This window comes from Pipistrellus hanaki, assembly GCF_964339955.1.
Source record: "Pipistrellus hanaki genome assembly, chromosome: 5".
NCBI lineage: Eukaryota > Metazoa > Chordata > Mammalia > Chiroptera > Vespertilionidae > Pipistrellus > Pipistrellus hanaki.
In genome coordinates this window covers 79,809,391-79,830,834 of record NC_140507.1, presented here as the reverse complement: position 1 = coordinate 79,830,834, position 21,444 = coordinate 79,809,391, and the positions used below count along the sequence as shown (strand labels likewise).

At 53.9% G+C, this 21,444-nt stretch overlaps 1 protein-coding gene across 1 annotated transcript; it reads right to left on the bottom strand.

Annotated features, from left to right (window-relative positions):
- Positions 1-1,362: 1,362 nt before the first annotated feature.
- Positions 1,363-20,601, bottom strand: RAB8A (RAB8A, member RAS oncogene family). Its single transcript, XM_084886043.1, has 8 exons — positions 20,414-20,601; positions 15,827-15,887; positions 14,027-14,087; positions 10,272-10,349; positions 8,774-8,863; positions 8,126-8,191; positions 6,676-6,726; positions 1,363-2,625 (listed from the first exon to the last, which is right to left on the bottom strand). Exons 1-8 carry the CDS (start codon positions 20,535-20,537, stop codon positions 2,533-2,535), a joined length of 624 nt encoding a protein of 207 aa, XP_084742169.1. The 5' UTR covers positions 20,538-20,601; the 3' UTR covers positions 1,363-2,532.
- Positions 20,602-21,444: the final 843 nt, after the last annotated feature.

Sequence of the window (21,444 nt, the reverse complement as noted above, 5' to 3'; positions counted from 1 at the left end):
GCCCCCGGGGGAGTGGCCACAATGCCACTTGGCCACAGATGTCAGGGGTGGGCAAGCCAGGCTCCAGCTTCCATGGAGGGGGGGGGGGGAGACAGACAAGTTGGCCGTGAGCCGTGAATTCCCACAGATGCTCTGATGATGAGGTGGGAGGAGGGACGGGCACAGGGGGCTGTGCAGATGTCAGAGGACTGCCAGGCCGCGGGTGCAGCAGGGGCAAAGGCGCCAGGGCATGGCGAGCACGGGGTGAGGCGGGAGAGTAAGGCACACGGGGCTGGGGTGGTGAGCCAGGGGAGGGTGGCAGAGAAAAGGGAAGAGGTGGGCAGGGCCACCATGTGCAGGGGCTCGTGGCCCGTGGTGCAGTGTGAGGTATATGGGTCTGGAGCTCAGACTGGTGCACAGAGATGTCACCAGCACGCCAGAAGGCTGGCCATTGGCTGGCATGCAGGAACTCTGCTGGTCGTGTTCCCTGTGCCGAAATAAAACCTTCTCACAACCATGCCTACATGTTCGTACAATGCTGTTTATGCTGAATGCCTGTTTCTCTCCAGGCTGCTGCAATTCTGGTCCATGCCTCTCCCCGGAGGTACCTCCATGACCAGCCCCAGTAAAACCTGGGTGCTGAGTCTCCAAGGAGCGCCCTGGCAGCTAACACTTCACACTCCTCACAGCTTGGCGACGGAGAAGTGTGACCCCACGCCCAGAGGCCTCCTGGAAGCTTGTGACTGGCTTCCTCCGGACGTGGCTCCACGCGCCTCTTCCTGGGCCCCTTTTCCCGTGTCCTTTGACTGTAATACATTAGTTACATGCCGAGTCCCAGGGAACCAGGGACCCCAACAGAGAAACCCAGTGGGGCCATCTAGAGAAGGGGCAGATGGGAGCCATGTGCCAGAAGCAGGGGCAGCAGGATTGCAGGGATGGGGAGGTGAGAAAGGAGCCTCAGAGCCGAGTGTGCAACTTGGCAGACGGATGCCCACAGAGACCAGACGAGAGAATCTAGTGACAGTGTGGGGGCTACTGTTGGCAAGCAGGTTCGGCATGCGACATGGAAAACCAAGTGGTGCAGAGAATAGGGTCTCCTGTTTTTCTATGGGGGCGGGGTAGGAAGCTTCATTTCCCACGCCAGCCTTTGGATAATGGGGTCATCTCAGAGCCTGGGGCACACAGCACCTCCACTTGGATCCTGCTGGGATCCAAGGCCCCCGCTGGCCTGGACTGTTTTACTTACCACCCAATGCCGGGCCACACCTGTCCCACAGAGAACTGTGGATATAAAATCTGAGAACTTTAAAATGAGCTTTAACTTGTTTTCCTTAAGTGTGTTTATTGATGTAAACAGCATATTAAGAGATTCCAGGAACAGACTATGGCTGGTACATTGGTTTTAATTCAAAAAAGACATTTCGACGCCAGTGGCTTGGGTGGACAGCAGCTTGGGGTGAAGTGTAAGACAAAGAAATATAAAGGCTCCCTTGTGACACCCCTTGGACCTGGTGACCTGGTCTCAGATGCACCCTCTCTGGGAAGGCAGAGCTGTCAGAACAGAAGCGACGACAGCAGTTAAAAACCACCGCCTGGGATGCTTCGTGCTCTCGACCACAGCTGCATCCGTGTCCCTGGTCACCTGGGTCTGCCGCTGGAAATCAAAGACGGAATCACTTCATGGCACTACAGATCTGGAAAAATAAAAATCTCAGCTAGAAAGAACGTCCGGTTTGGAGACTGTGGAGTGGGGGCTGTTTGGGGGCCGAGAGGCCAACGCCTTCATTGCGGGTGCTCGGAGTGTGGTTGCATTTTTGGGGTCACCCGTGGGGTGCGTGGTGTCCCCTCGGTGATCAGACAGGGACTGCCTAGGCCCACTGGCCACACCTGAGGCCTGACTGAATTACAAACCAAAACCTGGTTGTGGACAGGCAAGGCCCTCCCCTCCTCCTTCCTTCTGCACGCTTTACACAGGATTTCCTTAATTTGTGCTTCCCTTTGGTTTGAGAGTCAAAAAGAAGAGGGAGGGGAGAAGAGAAACATAACGGTTTTTGTCACTTGTCCAAAACAGAGAGAAGGTGGAAGTGGGAGTCAGACGTGTTGGCGATGCCTCCAGGGCAGTGGGGTCACTGCTCTGAGGGGCGAAGCTCAGCCCTCCTGGAACCATCACTGGCCTCTGGGAGCCGTGCTTCTGCGCCAGGAGCCGCAGACAGGCTTTGCAGTGGAATTTCCGTTGTCACGCCCAAGATGGAGGCCCACCAAATTGGTCACGGTTGCTGGTCATGTCATGTCCATCTTTCTCTCCAGATGCACGATGCATGGGCCAGTTTGGTGGACATCACAGGAAAAATAGCAAATTCTTAACTTATTCCATCTCCAAAGTTGAAAAAGATCAGAGTTACTAAAATAAACAATTTCTCAATTGTGTTCTGGTGGCCCTGGGCCCGGCGGCCGTGGCAGGGGCATTGGAGGGGGCCCCGGCTGAGTGAGGGGCTCACTCAGGACAGGCACAGTCAGCTCGGCTGAGCAAGGCTCAGAGTAAGGCGGCGTTCCTCACAGAAGAACACATCGGAAAAAGCTGGTCTTCTTCTGCTGGTCCGGGGTGATTTTGACTCCCTGGTTGCTCCCCTGGGGACTGTTGCCTTCCTGAAGTCACAAGAAATTTTCTGAGGTTATGACTGAGCATAAGTACTATGTCTCTTAACCAACCAGCCATCTAACCAAGGAACCATCTAATCACCCAACTGCAAGTCAACCCATCCCCTCCCATCCACCATCTTCCATCCATCCATCCATTCACCCCTTCCATCCATCCAGCTGCAAGGCTATCCATTTCTCCTATCCATCACCCATCTACCCAATCATCCATCACCTTCAACGATTAGTGGATTCATCCCCTTCCAACCACCATCAATCTATCCCCTTCCAAACAACCAAATATCCATCTATCTACCCCATTTCTTCCTTCCCCTTCAAACTAACCATCCACCTGTCTATTCTCTTCCTTCTATTCATTCATCCCCTCCTTATGAACCATACATCTGTCCATTTCCTCCCTCCCTCCCTTCCTTCCTTCCATCCTTCCTTCCATCTATCCACCCATTCATCCATCCATCCATCCAATTATCACTTCCAACTGACAATTCATCTTACACAAACCTAGAGATATTTTTTATATTACCCATCAACCCCTCTAATCATTCATTCTTTCAATTTATTCACCTATTAATTCCCCCTTTCTCTTCATCCCCTCAACACCTTTCCATTTATTCTCCCTCTCACTCTTTTCCCTACTTCCTTCTGTCCATTCACCCACCATTCCCTCCTTTCTACCCCTACTAGTGAGGCAGTCAAGGGGAAGCCAAATGTTCCTTGGAATTTGGGGGTTGGGGGTGCTGAATTCAAGGTCCCAATTCCACTCACACCTGGATGGTCTCCATGACTCTGTGCTAAGCTCTGACTTACCACTTCTCCCCTAGTCCACCTTTCATTCTGCTGTGGGTGGTATAAACCTTGCCCACTCGAGGCTTACTGAAAACACACCAGCGCCCCACACTGCTGTCAGAGGACCGCCCTTTCTGTCAAACCTGTCACCCAGCACCCAGAGCCTCTGCCAGCTCTGGGAATGTAAATCTTATTTTCTCCCAGGTCACCTTGTTTGGAAAGGGTCAGCCCCCTTTTCTTTGATGAATTCTTTCTCATCTTTCAGCTCTTAGTTTAAAAAACCCTGAATTTACTTAACAATAACTCCTGAAGGTCTATGCCGTGTCAGGCACTCTTGTGGGTACTGGGCATGCAGTGAAGAACCTCGCCGTGGGAAGCTCACAATGGGGATGGAAATTATGTGGTAAACAAAAAAGCGGTGATTTCCCACCACAGTGAGGAATGAGAGAAAAGGCAGGGCAAGAGGTGGAGGTGTGCTTTGATGGTGATATCAGAGACCTCATGAAGTAAGGCAGTGAGACCTGGAACAGTCCAGGTGTTCGGTCAGCAAAGTAACGGCCCCCAATAATGTCTGCACCCTAATCCCTGGAACATATGAGTATGGCACCTGCTATGGCAAGAAGGACTTTGCAAATGTGAGTAAGGTCAGCTGGGGAGAGCATGCTGGATCACCCGGGTGAGCCCAGCTAATCCTGGGGATCCTCAAAGGCAGAGAAACCTTCTCAGCTGTGGTCCAAGAAAGAGAGGCGATGGCAGCAGGTCCAAGATGGCGGAAGTGGTTCTAAGGCTTGGGATGAAGTGCCCTCTAGAAGCTGACAGGCATTAAATGGACTTCCCGCTGGAGCCTCCAGAAATGAATTCAGACCTGCTAACACTTTGATCTGAGCCTGGTGAGACCCATTTCAGAATCCTAACCGCCAGGACCTGAAGATAATAATGTGTCTGGTGCAAATTGGAAAGTTTGTTACGAGAATTTGCTAGGGCAGCCCTAGGGAACTAACGGGGAGGGGAGAGGCACCTCAGGTGCAGGGAAAGGAAACCCAAATAAACACGCGGTGCTTCAAGAACAAGAAAAGGCCAGCATTGCTGGAGCACAGGGGTGACAAGGTGGAGCAGTGGCAGCAGCCGGGCATGAAGCCCAGTGGCCTGGCACGCTGTGTGGAGTTGCTCTCAGTGCGGTGGGAAGCACTGGGCTGTGCTGAGAGGGAAAATGCCAGGTCAGGGAGTGGGGTGGGCAGCAGCAGAGCCCGCCCTTCTGTGACACTTTGAAGAGAGAAGAAAGGGTAGGCAGAGCTGGCTGTCAATGATGATAAAGATAAACATGAACTTGTACTCGTAAGATAAACAAGTCCCAGGGAATCTAATGAAGAGCACTGTAATCAGAGTCAACACTATTATAAAACTCAAAGTTGCTAGGAGACTAGATCTCAATTGTTCTCAAGACAAAAAAGAAATAATAATTATGTGAATGTGATAGAGGTGTCAGCTAATGCTACCATGGTAGTCATATTGCAACATATTAATGTATCTTGCTAACATTGTACGCCTCAAACTTACACAATGTTGTATATCAGATATATTTCAATTAAAAAAAAAGACACATATAAAATAGTATGGGGCTGCAATGCTAAATACAAACAGAAAGATGGTAGGAAATGGGTGATTTGCAATTCTGTTAAAAAAAAAAAGGAAAAAAAAAAAAAAAAAAGAAGAGAGAAATCGTAAGGATTATGGCTGTGTACCAGTGCTTCGTGATCTGAGCCCTAATACATATGGCACAGTCTGGAGGCAATCAACAGGCCAGAATAAAAAATATGGGCCAATTGTCACTTTGATGTTCAACGTAACTGCACTGGGCAAAACTGAGTCAGAAGAACCGTTAAGAATAAAAAATTTACCATTGTACTCAAGAGACAAGCAAGTCCACTGTAAGAAAAGTACACTGTGGGTCGAAACAACTTTGGCTCAGTGGATGGAGCATTGGCCTGCAGACTGAAAGGTCCCAGGTTTAATTCCGGTCAAGGTCAGTTCTTGGTTGCGGGCACGTCACCAGTAGGGGGTGTGCAAGAGGCAGCTATTGATGTTTCTCTCTCATCTATGTTTCCAGCTCTATCCCTCTCTCTTCCTCTCTGTGAAAAATCGATAAAATATATTTTAAAAAAAGAAAAAAGTACACTGTGCCTGGCTGACATGGCTCAGTGGTTCATTGTCGACCTATGAACCAGGTAATTGCCGGTCAGGGCACATGTCTGGGTTATGGGCTTGATCCTCAGTGTGGGGTGTGCAGGAGGCAGCCAATCAATGATTCTCTCTCATCATTGATGTTTCTATCTCTCTTCTTCTCTGAAACAAATAAAAACATATATTAAAAAAAAAAAAAGAATAGAAAAATGAAAGTACACTGGTTACATGGACTGTTCCCGTTTTGGCCAAAGAGCTGCTATTAAATCCATCTGGTGCCTCACGATTGAATTCATGGTATCTTAGAATTACAAACATATCTGTATTTTTAAATCAGGTGTGACCTTCTTGAACGGCTTTTTGTGCTGTGTGTGCCCTCTGTGTAACGAGACCTAAATGAGCCACAAGCAGAGCGCTGGAGAGCGTCACCGGCTGGGAAAGAACAGCCACGGAATGAGGCTCTCAGGCAACACGCACAGCAGCATTTCGGCGCTGAACGTGCCCGAAGTACAGCTGAGATTTCAGACTCGACCAAGTAAGTACAATTAAGCTGAGTATTAAGGACCATGAAATGCTTGTGTGGTGAGCAAAAAAGCCAGAAACAAATGAAAGGGTGGATAAGAGGGATTCAAGTAGGACCTCCTGGAGGCCTCAGAGCCCTGGACCTACTATTAAAGGTCCGAGCCATCACAACCTGCCAAATTTGGGGCCGGTGGGAGAAAGGCTGCCAGTTTGTCAGGACGGGTGCTGTTGGGGGCCGTCATCTCCAGGGTGGGTGCGGAAAGGCCACGTGTCCCTTGCTAGCCAGTGCACTCAGCAGGCAGGGCCTTGTCTGCCTGGACACAGCCTGAGCTGAGCAGCTCTGAGCCACAGAGAGAGAACAAAGTAGATGAGCATGTCTGGGAGCCAGTGCCCCAACTCCAACTGCTACCCCTTGCCCCTTCCTAGCCACTTGACCGAGTCTGTCTGGGCCTGACGCAGGATCTGTCTGGGCTGAATCACACCACTGAGGCGGAAAACGGCAGGCTCCGACAGAGAACCACTCAGGGATGAGGAAGGACACACACTCACCAATTTTTTGTCCATTTTTGCTTTGATGTCTCTGGCGAGAGTGAAAAATGCCTGTGAGATAAGCACGTCGTTAGAACCCCAGCAGCAGGAAGCAGGCGGGGGATTGCTGGTTCCTGGTGCCACTATGGAACGGGGACCGTGGGGTCTCAACTGTCCAGCCCCATCTCCTACCCCCTCCCGCCGAGACTAGCACTTCCCCTGAGCCAATGACCATGGGAGGTGAATCAGCCTCGACTGGTCAGGGAGAAAACGGAGGCTCAAAAGGACGAAGTGACTTGTCCCAAGGCATCTAGAGGTTAACGGACCAATCTGGAAGGATCCAGGAGGAGACCCATCCTTGACTCCAGTGCGCTGCCTACCTGCTCTGCCTTTTCTAACGGTCAGGGGCAGGGTAGAAAGACAAGCAGCTCTTTGGCCAAACAAGCTCCATGTTGGGTCCTTGCCTGGCAGAGAGGCCCGGAAGGGCTGGGATGGGGTAAAGGTTTGTCTGCCAGGGATGGCTTGACCAGAGGCTGCTGCCTCTGTTGCGGTCTCCTAACCCTTTCCTCCCTTCCCTCACCTGCTCTTTTGAAGAATACTACAAACCACAGCCTAGCCCCTGGGCCTCACAGACTTGGCCTCTTGTTTGGTGGGAGGAGTGGAGTCTCAGCAAACACCCGTGTGATGTGGACAGTTCCGTCACAGAGCGGGGCTGGGGAGGCTGGGGACCCAAAGTGGTAGGCCTAAGGCTCTAGGGATGGTGGAGACTTCCTTGGGGAAGGGCCAGTTGGGCCAGGCCCTGATGGAAAAGGGGGTGTGAGGGAAGGGAACGTAAGCAAAGGCTTGGCGGTGGCCTGGGATGAAAAGCGGTTGGTGAGGCCTGATCTTTGGGCTGCACCATAGCTGGGGCGACCTGCTAAGCCGGGTGTAGGGGGTTGAAGTTAGGAGTGACATGGATGGTCCGTTTGGAAAGATCACTGGGTGGTGGGTAAAGAGGAAGGCAGGTCAGCTGCAAGGCTGGCGTCATGTGTGCAGAGGAGAGGGTGGCCTGGGCCAAGGCTAGGCCAAGGCTCCCTACTTCGTCTGGGCTTGGACCAGGATGTCTATGTGGATGGTGTGGCCCAGGGGCGAGGCTAGCACCTACCCGGGGACTCTCAGTTTCCCCATCTTTGAAACCCTGCCTATTTCCCAAGGCTCCCTAAGAGCCAGTGAGAAAATATCCTAGGTGCCCAGCTGGGGCCCGCACCTGCTGACATCAGAACATGGGGTGGGGAAGGGACAGGGAGAGGGGGTCATACCCGGGGCCAGCTGGGCAGCTCAAGGAGCCTGGCAAATGGCCCTGTCCAGGAAGTGCCTCTTGGACAGATGGCCAACAGGACAGCCCATAGCCTGTGACCAGATCCAGTGGCAGAGCCTTCTCAGAGGGTATAGACCAACCCTCAGCCTGAAGGGCTGTGGGCCTGGGACTCACGTTCTCCACATTGATGTTGGCCTTTGCACTGGTCTCCATGAACTTGATTCCATAGTCCAGGGCCAGCTGTGAGGGAGGGAGACATATATGCACACACGTCAGCTGCCAGGTGCACCTGACCCCCAGGAAGCACCCTAAATTGGAACAGTGATGGGGAGTCCCCAGATGAGCTGGGTACTGTGGGTTTGCTCCCTGGCGTCACCAGTGGACAGCAGGTGACTATTCATGGTGGGACCACGGCTCCTTTCTCTGCTCGCAGTGGCCTCACTGGGTTCCCATGAGACACCATGCAGGAACATGCACAGCACAGCTTAGGAGCCTTCACTGCTCAGAGTCTTTAGCCTGACGCCTGGCTGGGCATGTTTTCCCCACTCTCTCTTCCCTTGGCATGCGCCCCACTGGGGCGACCGACTCGTCCCCTTTTGCTCAGCAAAGTCCTGCATTCTGGGACCCCCAGTCTCGGACAAGCTGTGATGGTAGGTCATTCTATGCTCATGCAGATTCTGAGGGGCTTAGCAAGCGATCAAGGAACCTTGGGGGGAGGGGGCATGAAAGGGCTGGCCTCTACTCAGAGAACCCTAAAACCCTGAGGTCCCTCCGTCCTGAGGTGCCTGGCAATAGCAGGCCCAAGCTGGCCACCACACCCACCTTCTCTCCCCGTTCCTTGGAGACTTGTCTCTTGTCGTTCACGTCACACTTGTTCCCAAGTATCATCTTTTCAACATCTGCAGAGGCATGCTGGGGAGAGGACAGACAGAGGTGAAAGGTGCAGTTAGACAAGCTCACAGGCCAACTTGTGGCCTGACCCCAGAAATCAGAGTGTCAGGGTCAGGATTGCTAGGGACACCCTTGTGCATATGACAAGCTGAAGTTCAGAGAGGGTGAATAACCTGTCCCATGTCACACAGCCAAAGCCAGGGCCAAGTCTAGGGTTCTGGCTGCTTCTCTGACCAAGTGCATGCTTTCTATCTGCTGAGGATGGCTTCTCTATGGCTGCAATTACCAGGCTCCTGTGTGTGTCCCTGGGTACCCAGGGGTCTATGGGAGGTACCCCTGTCAGGCTCCTCTGCAGGGGCAGGAGGAGGGGGGCAGCTGCTATCCTGAGAGCTTCTACCCTACTCCAGCTTACTCTCCTCGGGCTCCGGAAATGGGCCATCCTGGGGCGGTGGCAGCTCTGATGCTTCGCCGTCACCTGGAATTCCCTTATCTCTGTCCCACCCGCCCCTCCTCTGTGCAGTGGCCCTGCTTCCTGAAGACCCGAGGCACTGGATAGGACCTTCTTGCTGCAGCTCAGACCTGATCTCACCAAAACGCCCTGCATGGTTCCCCGCCTAACTTCCTGCCAACTGGAAGGCCTTGCAGGCAGCTTCCACAAAGACCACCGTGAGTGCGGGCAGTTCCTCCTCCTCAGCCAGGCCCAGCCTACTGACAGCAAATGCGAGATGCTGGGGAGGAGCCCCAGTGCAACTGCTTACGTATAACTATCGGACCAGCAGTGAGTGACCTTCTGCTGTGGCAGTCCAGAGGGGAAAGTCCTCCGGCCACACCGCACCCCAAAGCCCCACCCAGTGAGTCATCAAAAGCTGCAAGCGCTTTGGGGTGAGATAAGCTCTTTGGGGAGCAGAAAGGTGACGACACTGGCTTTGGAATGGGGGTTGGGCTGGCCACCTTCCCTTCCCTTCATGGTTCAAGGTCTCTCTTCGAGCCAGCTGTGGTCTGTGTGCTGCTGAACACGGGGAGCTCACACCGACTCACACCCACTCTGCTGTGGCTCAAAGGCACTGATACAGCTTCTCACCACACCCTCCAAAGACAAAGGTCATGTCAACTCTAGGACCTTTCTTTTCTAGAAAGCACCAAATGCTCACGGTGACTGAGAGTTTGGGTGATTCTTGTCATCACCAAGACATCACCAAACCCAACAGCCCAGATGGGGAAATGGGCTCAGAGTCACTGTGACCAGGCGAGGGCAGCGTGGTCTCTAGGGTTGACTGCCTGCCTGGATTCCAGCCCCTACATTGCTAGCTATGGGTCTCTGGACAAGTTCCTGGGGGTGGCTCTGTGCCTAGTGATCTCACCTATAAACCAGGGGGCTCCAGGGTGAGGACTGAGGAGAAGCAAGGTGCAAGTTTCCCTTAAGCCTTACCTCCTCAATGTTCCGAATCCAGTTCCGGATGTTGTCAAAGGACTTCTCGTTAGTGATGTCGTAGACCAGCATGATGCCCTGAGCAAGGGGAGACAGGGATGCGTTCTAGAAAAGCTGTGAGCTGGAGACCCAGCGAGGCAGGGCAGCAGGGACCCTGACACGACGCCTCTCCCTACAACTCCCTATCTCCATTGCTGGGCTCTTCCTCTGCTGGACTCCAGCAACAGCCTATCCCTGGTCTCCCAGGCTCTAGGCCTGCCCCCTCAGTCACCAAGGAGACCTTCACCCCTCCACCAGATCCCACCGTACCCATGCTCATAAACGGCCTTGCTGGCTCCTCACAGCAGGATAATTACAGCCCTGTGCCCTGGCAGCCCTTGAGATACTGCTGACCTCCCAACTTCACTGTGCTTGGCTTCCTCCAAATCCTCACTCACCCCCCTGCCCTGGCCCAAGTCACCTCCTGGGTTCAGCCAATGCCACTTCCTCTGGGCGCTTCCTATGTACCAGACACTGCAGTGGGGTCTCCCTAAAGCCCCACAGGCCTGGGCCAAGTGGTCCCACTCTCCTCCCCACTCTGCAGATGGAAAACCTGAGGTTGTGGGGTGACAGGCTTAGGTCCCCGTCTCTGGCCCTATAGACTAGGGGTGTCGAACTCAATCAGAGAAGGGGCCAAAATCTAAAATCCAGCCTAAATCGTGGGCCGAATGGTTTACTGAACAGTCATAAACTGACAATGTCATAAACTGACAGCGGAGTGCAGTGATGACAGCGCAGTGCGGGCCACATTGCAAGGCCTGGCGGGCTGGATTTGGCCCGCGGGCCTTGTGTTTGACACATGTGCTATAGACAATAAAGGGCACAGCTGGGTTCTGAACCCCGGGCAGCCTGATCCTGACATCCCTGTGCCTTCCAGCAACCCCACCAGAGTGGGGGCTGGCGTCAAGCACAGGCCGGCAGCACTGAGGCCCAGTGGCTCCACAGCCAATGTGTGAGTGCCCAGGTATAGACCATGGGTCCCCAAAGAGCCACAGAGTGACCGTGCCTCCACCCGAGCCCATGATTTCACCATCATGTGAGGGGCAAATGTCCCTGTTAGTTAGAGGGGAAACTAAAGCACAGAGGAGAGTGACTTTTAAGGCATAAGCCCAGGTAGGGTTAACCCTGAAGGAGCTGTGACACTGGCTCCTGTGAGGGACCTCTCTGGGCCCTCCTCAGCACCAAGTGACACCCAGGCCACCCTTGTTGCCCTAGACGTCTTGAAGGACATCCACAGCAAACCAGCCTGCAGCGCAGTGCAACCCCCTGTGCAGCCCAGCATGTGGGCTCGAGCTGTCCTGCTCAGGTCAGCTTGCTCCATTCCTTCACACCTGCTCCCAGGGCCCAGCCCTGCGCCCACAACCTCTGGTGTGGCCCAGACCTTGTCTCTGAGGCGGCCTGAGTTTGCAGAGTAAGAAAACGAGCCATATGCACTGGGTGGAGAACCTCGGGGGCGAGGGTCACCATGGAAACAGGGCAAGAAAGCCTCAGCACTTCCAAATCCCCACCGTGACCTTAAGGATCCCCACAGTGGCCTTCCTGCCTGCCACAGCCATGGTCATGACCTCTCGATAATACCATCTGGGTCCTCATTCTGGGGCTTCCTGAGGAACTGAACAGACTGCTGACAGGCGGCCTCAGAGATTTTAGAGGACGTGGTGTCTGCCCCCCCACACGGCCAGCATGAGTAGAAGATGCTGGTGGGCAGACTCTGAGTTGAGCATAGTAGAGGGTCTCTGCTCAGAAGCTGCACTCCTGCCATCAGGGGCAGTGAGGACTTTTCACCCCTTTATCCAGGGACTGGCCCCTCTAGTGGCATAGGACAGTGGTCGGCAAACTGAGGCTCTGTTGACTAATGAGTTTGCCGACCACTGGGATAGGGGCTCAATCACAAGGAACAACAACAGCCTATAATTATTGGAATTTAGAGTCTAGGTCAGTGGTCGGCAAACTCATTAGTCAACAGAGCTGCAGTTTGCTGATTGCTGGCCTAGGATTCTCACTGCCACCAGGAAGTTGGCACCACAGGCCAAGCTTCCAAGGTCCTGGATTTTTACCTATAGGTGTGTGTGGGGAGGGGCGGGGGTGGTGAAGAGGGCAGCGGAGAGAGCTATCTATCAGGAAACAGTATCAGTACCTGGAAAACAGTCATCCTATTCCAGGTCCTCTCTGAACTCCCTTTGGGGCTCCTAGTGATAATTTTCCTGGCCCCCATCTGGGCACAGTTCCCCATAGCTGTTTGCAGGCTCACAACAGGACACCAGACAGCCAATGTTCCCATTTTTGAGACCCCATGGACAGAGAGGGTGATGGGGCAGGAGTGGTGGCAATGTTCTCGGCACTGTCCTTGGGGTTTCTGCTTGGCCACATTCGGCTCTGGGGCCCCTAGAATGTGGCCAGGGAGACGGTGGAGCTGGAGTCCTATTTTAACCGATTAAAATTCAAAGAGCCACATGGATCGCAAACCACCATCGTGTTGGAGCTGGAGAGTGCCTTACAGTGAGGAGCCCTTACAGATGGCTCAGTCCCACTGGCCAGGGGTGGGCTGAGGGTGTGGGAGCTGAAGAGCCTGCTAGGACCGGCCCAGCCATGTCCTCTCTGCAGGAACCTAAGTCAGGCGTGCATTGGCGCCAAGCCTCCGCGTCCTCATCTGTATAACGGGGATAACGTGGCATCCACACTCAGGGGAGACAGGGAATTATGGCCATGACCTGGAAGGACAGGGACTACTTGAGACCACAAGGAAGGTCCCCCAGGGACCTGAGGGCCCCACCCCACCAGAACACAGCAAGGTGAGAGGGAAATTAGTAAATTAATTTTAATGAGGAGAGCTAAGGTTGCAATCTTTGTGATTGAGTTTCTATTATGTTTCAGACATTGTGTGGGACACGCTAAATACTTAATGCCTCCATTCATTTTTGCAGTCCTCCACATTTCCTGAGCTCCCACTGCATACTCGGCACAGTCCCAGGCACAGGGCGTATGGCCATGACCATGGAAAGGGCAGGGTGTGGTAGGATCCTGAAATGGAGAGATGGCCACCTATCCTCCTGGCTGTCTGGGACATAGTCTTATTCTCTGTTCCACTTTGCAAGTAAGGAGATGAAACTCAGAGAGTGACCCAGGGTGCTGAGCCAGGTCCCGGGGGTCTGTGTCTGCTCCTGCTGGCCCCCGAGTGCCCATCTGTACATGCCTCACACGTGCATGACCTGCTCAGAGCCCCCCTTGGAGCTCCCCCAGCATCCAGTTCAAGCCTGGCCTGGAGAAGGCGCTCGGTAGAAATAGTTGAGGGATGAACCAATCTTCTGATCACGTCACCCTGCCTCAGCCGCAGCCAAGAGCCCAGAACAAGTCAGCTCCTGGACCATCTTCAAGTTTCCAGCAGCAAATTCCAGAGACTAGCACGGGCTGAGTGAACGCTCCTAAGTGTTGGGACATGCCACCTCCGATTTCACTGACTTCACCTGGAAGAACCGGCTTCCTGTGTCTTCCTTCATCCCCAAAGAATTAGGTTTCCTTAAACCCTGCATTGTCTCTGAAACCACAAGGGATGTATGTGTATGGGGGAGGGGCACACAGCCTTTCCTAAAACTAACCCAGGACTGAGGACCCCGAGGAGCCAGATCCTGGGGCCCCTCAGAAACAGTTTTTGGTATCCAAGCAGTGACTTTCACTTTTACTCAAACAAGCAAACAAACAAAAACACCAATCCATACCATTGCGCCCCTATAGTAAGCTGTTGTGATCGTCCGAAACCGTTCCTGGCCAGCTGTGTCCCTAAAGACGAGAAGGAGAAGGGGTATTAGCGACACTGTCACAGTGAGGATGTCACAGTGAGGACGAGGGGGACTTAACAGGGGTGGACGCCTGGCTGTCTCGCGGGCCAACTCCGATTCATTGTCCTGCAGTGGGCAGCACCCCTCACTCTCCCTGTTCTTACAGAGAAGGAACTGTGACTCAGGCAGGTGAGGAACCTGCTGATGCCTCCCAGCTGGGGACGCAACACAGCCACCTCTGCTTCCTGGGAATTCACCCGGGAGTTTCGGGGTCACAGAAGAGCCATGGTTCGGTGTTACTATTTGTGCAAATCTGGGACCACAGTTGAGGAAGGGGCTCCTCACATGGCGTGGGTGACCTCAGCGGGGACTGAGGAGGCACTTTCGCACCATCTCGGGGGAGGCCAGGGAGAAAGTCCTTCCTCAGTGACAGGCCTGTGCCAGCCCAGCTCCCGGCATGGACGGCATCCAGCGCTGGGCTTTAGCAGATCGGTGCAGAGCCAGGGCCATGTCTTTTGTCTCTGGACCCAGGGTTCCTCCTACAACTCAGTACCCCCTGAATCCCCAATCTCAGGAGGGATCTGCATGCCTAGTCATGTGGGGCTAAGCTGACTTTCTGATGCCAATAGGGGTGACATTTGTGCTTAACCATTTTATTCTCAATCATAGCCTAGTCTAGAAGTTTTAAGAAAGTCACTAACTCCACTGGGATTGCTAAGAGCAGAAGCAAGAAGCCAAGAGGAAAGGAAAGCGAAACTCTGCTTGCTGATACAGTGTCACTTTGGACTTGGGCACCAAGGCTGCTGGGGAACACGAGTTGGCAGTGGAGGAACCTGTATGGCTGACAAAGTGATAGTTTACAAGGTGGCCAGAGCTGAAGGCTAGGAGCTCTGGAGGATGGGCAAAGGCTTTAGGCCTCATCCCTCTGGTTCTGAGATCAGACTCAGAGGTGAATGGCATTGAAGATGAGAGGGATCTGAAGCAAGCTGGGGTGACGCTCATGCTCTGAGATTTGAGGATAAACGGGATCAAGCTGTCGGGGGAGGGGTCAAACTGTGGGGGAAAGAGGGCATTTTAAAGCCTATCTCATGGCATTCCCTCGCACCATGGGCTGAAGGGATGGCGCCACCCTACAGAAAAGTACTTTTCTTTATTTTGGTCAGGGCTCGTGCTCCCCGCCAAGTGATGTGGCTGCAAGACAGGGCTCCCCTACATCTAGCCATCTGAGCTCAGCCCGAGCTCCCAGGGCTGTGGGCTGCAGACCAGCATCAGTGCCAGGGACTCACACTTCTCGAATTTTATGTGGCATCTAAGCCAGCCCCAGGTGAGGCCTGGCCTCAGCTTATTTTTGGCGCTGGGGTTTCAGACCTGCCCAATAGGAAATGAGGCCTGGGTTGCCCTGGGAAAGAAAAGAGGAAGCCCTGCTCAGTGAGCTGACAGGCCCAGAAGGAAATGCCGGCCGGGGTATTTTGTCCTCCTGGCAGCTTCTACCGCTGCCAGGCACACAGGGCTCTTTCCAAGTGCCCATATGGAAACCGGAGCTGATGGGGGCTTATAGCTATGTCCCAGAAGGTGCTGACATGGACTTCAGCCCCAGCAGCCAGCAGAGGACAGTTCATGAAGCTTCCAAAGAAAGCGTCTAGGCTGGGCACAGAGAGGCCGTGGTCACATGCTGTGGGAGGGGACACCAGGAGCTTCTGCTTGAAGTGTCCTCCGGGGGAAGACAGTAATGACTCTTACCATATCTGTAGTTTAATTCTCTTGCCATCGAGCTCTATGGTCCTAATTTTAAAGTCAATTCCTGAAAGAAAAGGAAAAAAAAAAAAGGCACATCACTGTCAGCCCGTTTCCCAAACTGCGTATGAGGTGGGCACCTCCAACCTGTGCAGGGAACTGCTGCCATGGCTGGTGCTGGGCACACAGGACCTTGGAACCCTCACAGCTGCCTGGCAGCTGGCAAAGATGGTAGGCGAACTAGGTAACTCAGGTGCCAAAGCTTTGTTCTCTTCCCTCTGCCACCAGGCAGCCTTAAGAGTGGGCCCAGCAGAGCCCTTTGAAGGGCAGACACCCACATTTCCTCCCACCCCGTCCCTGGGCCTCCAAACACCCAGGGCAATAGGCCCCAAGATGCCCCTTGAGTCAGGCTCAAGCTTTGGCACATACTGTTCCTTCTGTGGTGGTCCCCACCCTGCCCACCTATCAGCTTGGCAAACTTCTCTCTCCTTTAAAAGCATTGTAAGGTCACCTCCCAAGAAGCCTTTCTGACCCTGCCCTCCTCTCTCCCATCTACCTCTCTCCCCAGGACCAGGGCCTCTCAACTTCCTCAGCTTTGCTCCCTCAGTCCCTTCCCTGGCTTCTAAAAACACAAACTGAACCACATCACAAAGCTAACCTCTGCTCCAAACCTCTAAATCTAGTGGGTTTACCAATAGATGAATGGGTAAACAAAATGTGGTCTCTGCATATGATAGAATATTACTCAGCCATGAAAAGAACAAAGCACTGACACGCTAAAACAACAGAAAGAAACCTTGAAAACATCATGCTGAGTGGAAGAAATCAGACACAAAAGGCCACACAGTATATGATCACATTTATATGAAACTAGAGACACAGTGCACGAAATTCGTGCTGGGGGAGGGGAAAGAGTCCCTCAGCCCGGCTTGCACTCTCTTGCAATCGGGGACCACTGGCTCCTAACTGCTTGCCTGCCCTGCCTGATCGCCCCTAACTGCATCTGCCTGGGGTCCTGCCACTGTGGCTTCTTCCGGAAGGATGTCTGGAATGACATCCGGAAGGTTGTTCAGCTGTCTGGTTAATTAGCATATTACGCTTTTATTATTATAGATGTTTAGAACAGGCAATTCCATAGAGACAGAAAGGAGATTAGCAGTTGCCAGGGGCTGTGAGAGGAATGCGGAGATGGGGTCCCATTGGTAGCGGGGAGGGTGGTATTGTGACCAAGGGTTTGGGGTCTCTTTTTGGCATAATAGAAGTGTTCGAGAGTTGATGGTGATGGTTCCACAACTCTGTGAAAGCCACTGAATTGTACTTTAAATGGATGAGGTGTATGGATTGTAAATTATATATCAATAAAACTGTTACAAAAACCCTAAAACCCTAAAACTGCACCTCGGCCCCAGAACAAAGGAAAAACAGTTGCCTGTCTAACCTTGCACCTCTCAGCACTCACAGCTCCGCGCTCCTCTCCAGCCTCCTTGGCCACGCTGCCCACCGGGCCGTTTCCTAACCCAAAGCACACTCCAGCCTCAGCCTTCACTCTGCTCTTCCCTCCCTTGGAATGGCCTTTCCTTCCACGGTCACCTGGCTTCCACCCTTCCCTTCACGCAGGTTCCTGTTCAGGTCACCTCCTCTGGGGTGTCTTCCTGACCTTCCTTATTCTCTCTCCCCTGCTTCTTCCTTTTTCATGCGCTTATCCCTGACATTGTCTATTTGGTTATATACTCTATGAAAACGAGCAGCAAAACCTGCTGATCTGAATGGCCTGTGTGAGGGGAACCATCCTCTGCCTCTGTGAGTTTGTTCTTCATCTCTGCCTGTGAAGTCTTGAGGCTCAGGCCTGACTTGCACCCCCAGAATCCATTAGGACAATGCTAATTCCATCCCTGCTCGCCTCAGGACCTGTCCTGGGGGCCACATAGAATATAAACCTGCGCTTAAAGTGCCCACTAGACTATAAGCTCCGGGAGAGCAGAGAATTAAGTTTTACAACTGATATCCAGTGACAGTGTGGCAGGGGCTGGAGATGTACTTTCTAGAAGCCAACTGCCCAGTCCTGTACACACACCTTGATTACAGACCTTGTTACAGTGCTGCCTCCCTGATTCATTTGAGTCGTCGCTCCAGCCCCACACGGAGGTGGAGGCCTGGCGTGCAGCGGGCGTCTGGGAAAGATGACTGAATGAGAGAGTTAGGAGCAATGGGATCTGTGTGATGCTCCATGGATTCCCCTGTCATCTGTCTGCCTGAATACATGGATGAATAGAGTCTGGAGGAGGTGGTGGGGTGAGCCAGGCTAGGGAGAACCAATTCTGGTAGCCACGGGGCCAAGTTCACACCACAATCAATGGACTTAAGAGAACAGGCTTTGGCAAAACATAATCTGCAGAAAATGAACAGCCACTTCATCTCTGATCTATAAAGAAAACCAGAGGCACACTCACTGCCAACAGAGAATCCCCATAATGCATTAGGTTGCATTTCAGGACCAAGCATCCCAGTGACATCCCTTCCTAACGGCCCTCCCCCATCGCAGATGCACTGGGACCTACAGAATCAAGAATCACCATTCAATCGGCAGAGCACCATAGCCCTGTCCCATTCTTCTCCTGGGTTTTATTAACACACCAAACTTAATTAGGAAGTGTAGAGTTTACAAGGCCCAAGAGGCTATAACTTCAAGGTCAGAATTAAATGCAACTTTCCTAGAAGACACAGACCTGCAGGAAGGCTACACGTGTCACCAGGGAAAAACAGTGGGAGGGAGAGATCCTGGTTCAAGTGCCTCCTCTACTCTCCTAGGTGCCCTTGCCCAAACCATGGTCTCTTCCTCAGAGCCCTAAGTGCCAGCCTGGATGTTCTGGTCAGGAATCGGAAATCAAATAAAAAGCACACCCCTACACTGATCTTCCTGGTGCTTGTGCTAAACAGGAGGTTTCTGACACTGGGGAACTGAGATCTGGGTTGAGAGTGACCCTCAGCTTGCCAGGTGCTGGCACCACTCCCTGGTTGATGGGGACCCGGGGTTATACCAAAGGTTGACTTTGGAGAGGGAGAGGGGAAGGAATCAGAAACACTGGGCCCCGGGGAAGAATGCTGTCCGCCAGGCAAGGGGGACCATCTCCTATTCATGGCATAGTTCTCATCCTCCACCACCCAGGGCAGGAAGCAAGGCAGCGAGCGTCACTCCTACACGGGGCTCAGAAAGGCCAAGGATGGCTCCAGGATGAACAACAGCTGGGAATCAGGCATGAAGATTTCCTCTACTCGGCACCTGGCACCTCATTTTGCCAAGTGCAGCTCCGGGAGGAGGGCACTCAGCAGCTCACTGGGGGGGTCCAGAGACAATGTGGCCGGGTTTAAGCCACACAGGGGTAGGGCAGAGCCTGTGTTCTCCATCCAGAAGCAATGTCTGGGCTTGGCAACTGTTCTCCCACTGCCCCACTGCCGCACGGACCCCTGCTCCTCCCAGGTCCAAACTCCTCACGCCGGCCACAGCTGTTTTATGGTGTGGGGAGAACTCTGCTCCTTCTGTGGCTATCGGAACTGAAAAGCACCAAGTCAATTCCGTTCAGCCACGATGTGGGCTGGCCTTGCAGGAAACGCTCTTCTGCAGAGTGACAGCCGGCGTCCTGGGCCCAGCGATAGGGAAGTCGGGCTGTCGGTGGCAACGGCCGATTCTGGTTTCTCACTGAGACTTTTATCTAGCATCTCTTCGGGGAATGACAGGTCCCAGGGAGGGCAGCTGTCACTTGCCATTGCTGTGACCCGTGAGTGGGATAGAAGGCGGGACAGAGGAAAGCTCTGAACTCCCTCTTCTAGAAGAAATTCACCCATGGGGAGGGAGGAGGGTCTTAAGCCCTGAAGGGGTAAGAGCAGAGGGTAGAGCAGAAGAGATCTGGGTTAGAGATCTGGCTCCAGGGTGGGTCAGCGGTGCCTGTCTGATGCTCTCACTCTCTGGGATGCCTGAGCTTTGAGCTTTGGGGTCAGACACACATGGGTTCAAATTCCACCTCCGCCACCTGCAGACTATGACCTTGGGCGAGCCCCACACCTCCCTGAGCCTCAAATTCCTCATCTGTGAGATGGGCTCACAACAGACCTACCCCAGAGGACTGACTATAGGATGTGATAATGAACATAGAGAGCCTGGCACACAGTAAATTCTTAATAAGATTAGATGTCACTGGGCCTTTTCCCACAGCAGCTCCTTATGCCTCAATTTCACTTCTGCAAGACGGGAACCCTTCTTGCAGACCAGCTTCTTTAAAGAACAGCTTCAAAGACTGCAGTGAGGCCCGAACGAGATGACAGGCGCCAAGACCCTAGCCTAGGGCATCTATTCGCCGAAGAGCAGGCCGAGGGTTGGGCCTCAGTCTTCGCATCTGTAAAATGGGCACTCGGTCCGCTTCATGGCCCAGGAACCCCCGAACGGCGGCGGAGGCGACTGCTCTTCTCCGCTCCGAACCCCTCGACCCTCTCAGATCTCTGTGTCCGTCCGGCCCCGCCGCTCCCTCAGCCCGAGCCTCTCAGGGGCGTGCCCAACCCAGGCCTCCGGCGACCCCGGCCGCTCCCCTGCCCCGTTACCTATGGTGGAGATGAAAGTGGAGTTGAAGGCGTCCTCGGAGAAGCGGAACAGGACACAGGTCTTCCCCACCCCCGAGTCCCCGATCAGCAGCAGCTTGAACAGGTAATCGTAGGTCTTCGCCATATTACACTCTCTCCCCGACGGGAAGTGCGGCCACTGCCTCGCCACTGGCCGCTGTTCCCGTCCATCAATGCCCAGGTCGCCTCCCATTGGCTCCCAGCCTTTGGCGCGTCACGGCAGCCTGCGCCCGCCCCTGCGCCCCGCCCGTCGCGGGGAGACTTGGGGAAGGGGCGAGCGGGGCGCGCAGCCGGAAGCGGCCCCAGGGCGCCGCTCATTGGCCGACGCTCGAGACAGGGCGGGCTGCGATTGGCCAGCAGTGAGGAGTCTAGGGGCTTCAAAAGAAGATCGGGACAAGGGGTGTGGTCTCTCGTGTCCCGGCTTTCTTTCCCGGACTCTACGGAGGCCCCGCCTTGGGGGCCACCCCCCGTCCCCCCCCAGCAAGGCGGGGATTGAGCCGGGATCAGCGCCAACGGCTCCGCGCCCCCGCAGTCCCGGGAGGGGCCTGGGGAACTTGCGCAAGCGCGCCAGGGAAGCCGTTAGGTGCCAGCAGAGGGCGCACGCGCACGGGGTCTCTGGCTCCCGCCTTCTCGGCCGGCGCAGGCTCAGTAGGCTCCGGGAAGAGCGCGGGAAGGCGTGGTGGCTTCGTTGGTTTGGTCTGGAGGCCTCTGCTTCAGGCAGGGCTGCAAGCAGGCCAGGGAAATCCAAAGAGGAAAGGAGAGTAGGGGGGCTCGTCACAGTCGAAACGAGGCTCTTCCCCTTATTTCCCCCACCACCACCCCAAGGATACTCCTAGGCGCTGGCCAGGGGACCGATTTAAAGCTACCCAGGCCCTTCACCAGCTGAGCTTGCAGGGACAATTCAGGATGGCCCTTGGATCTAATTAGAGGTTGTCCAGGACATTCTCTGCCTTCACTTTTACCCTGTGTTAGAGTTGCTGAAGGAGGAACGCATGAGGCCAAAAGGCGTGAAG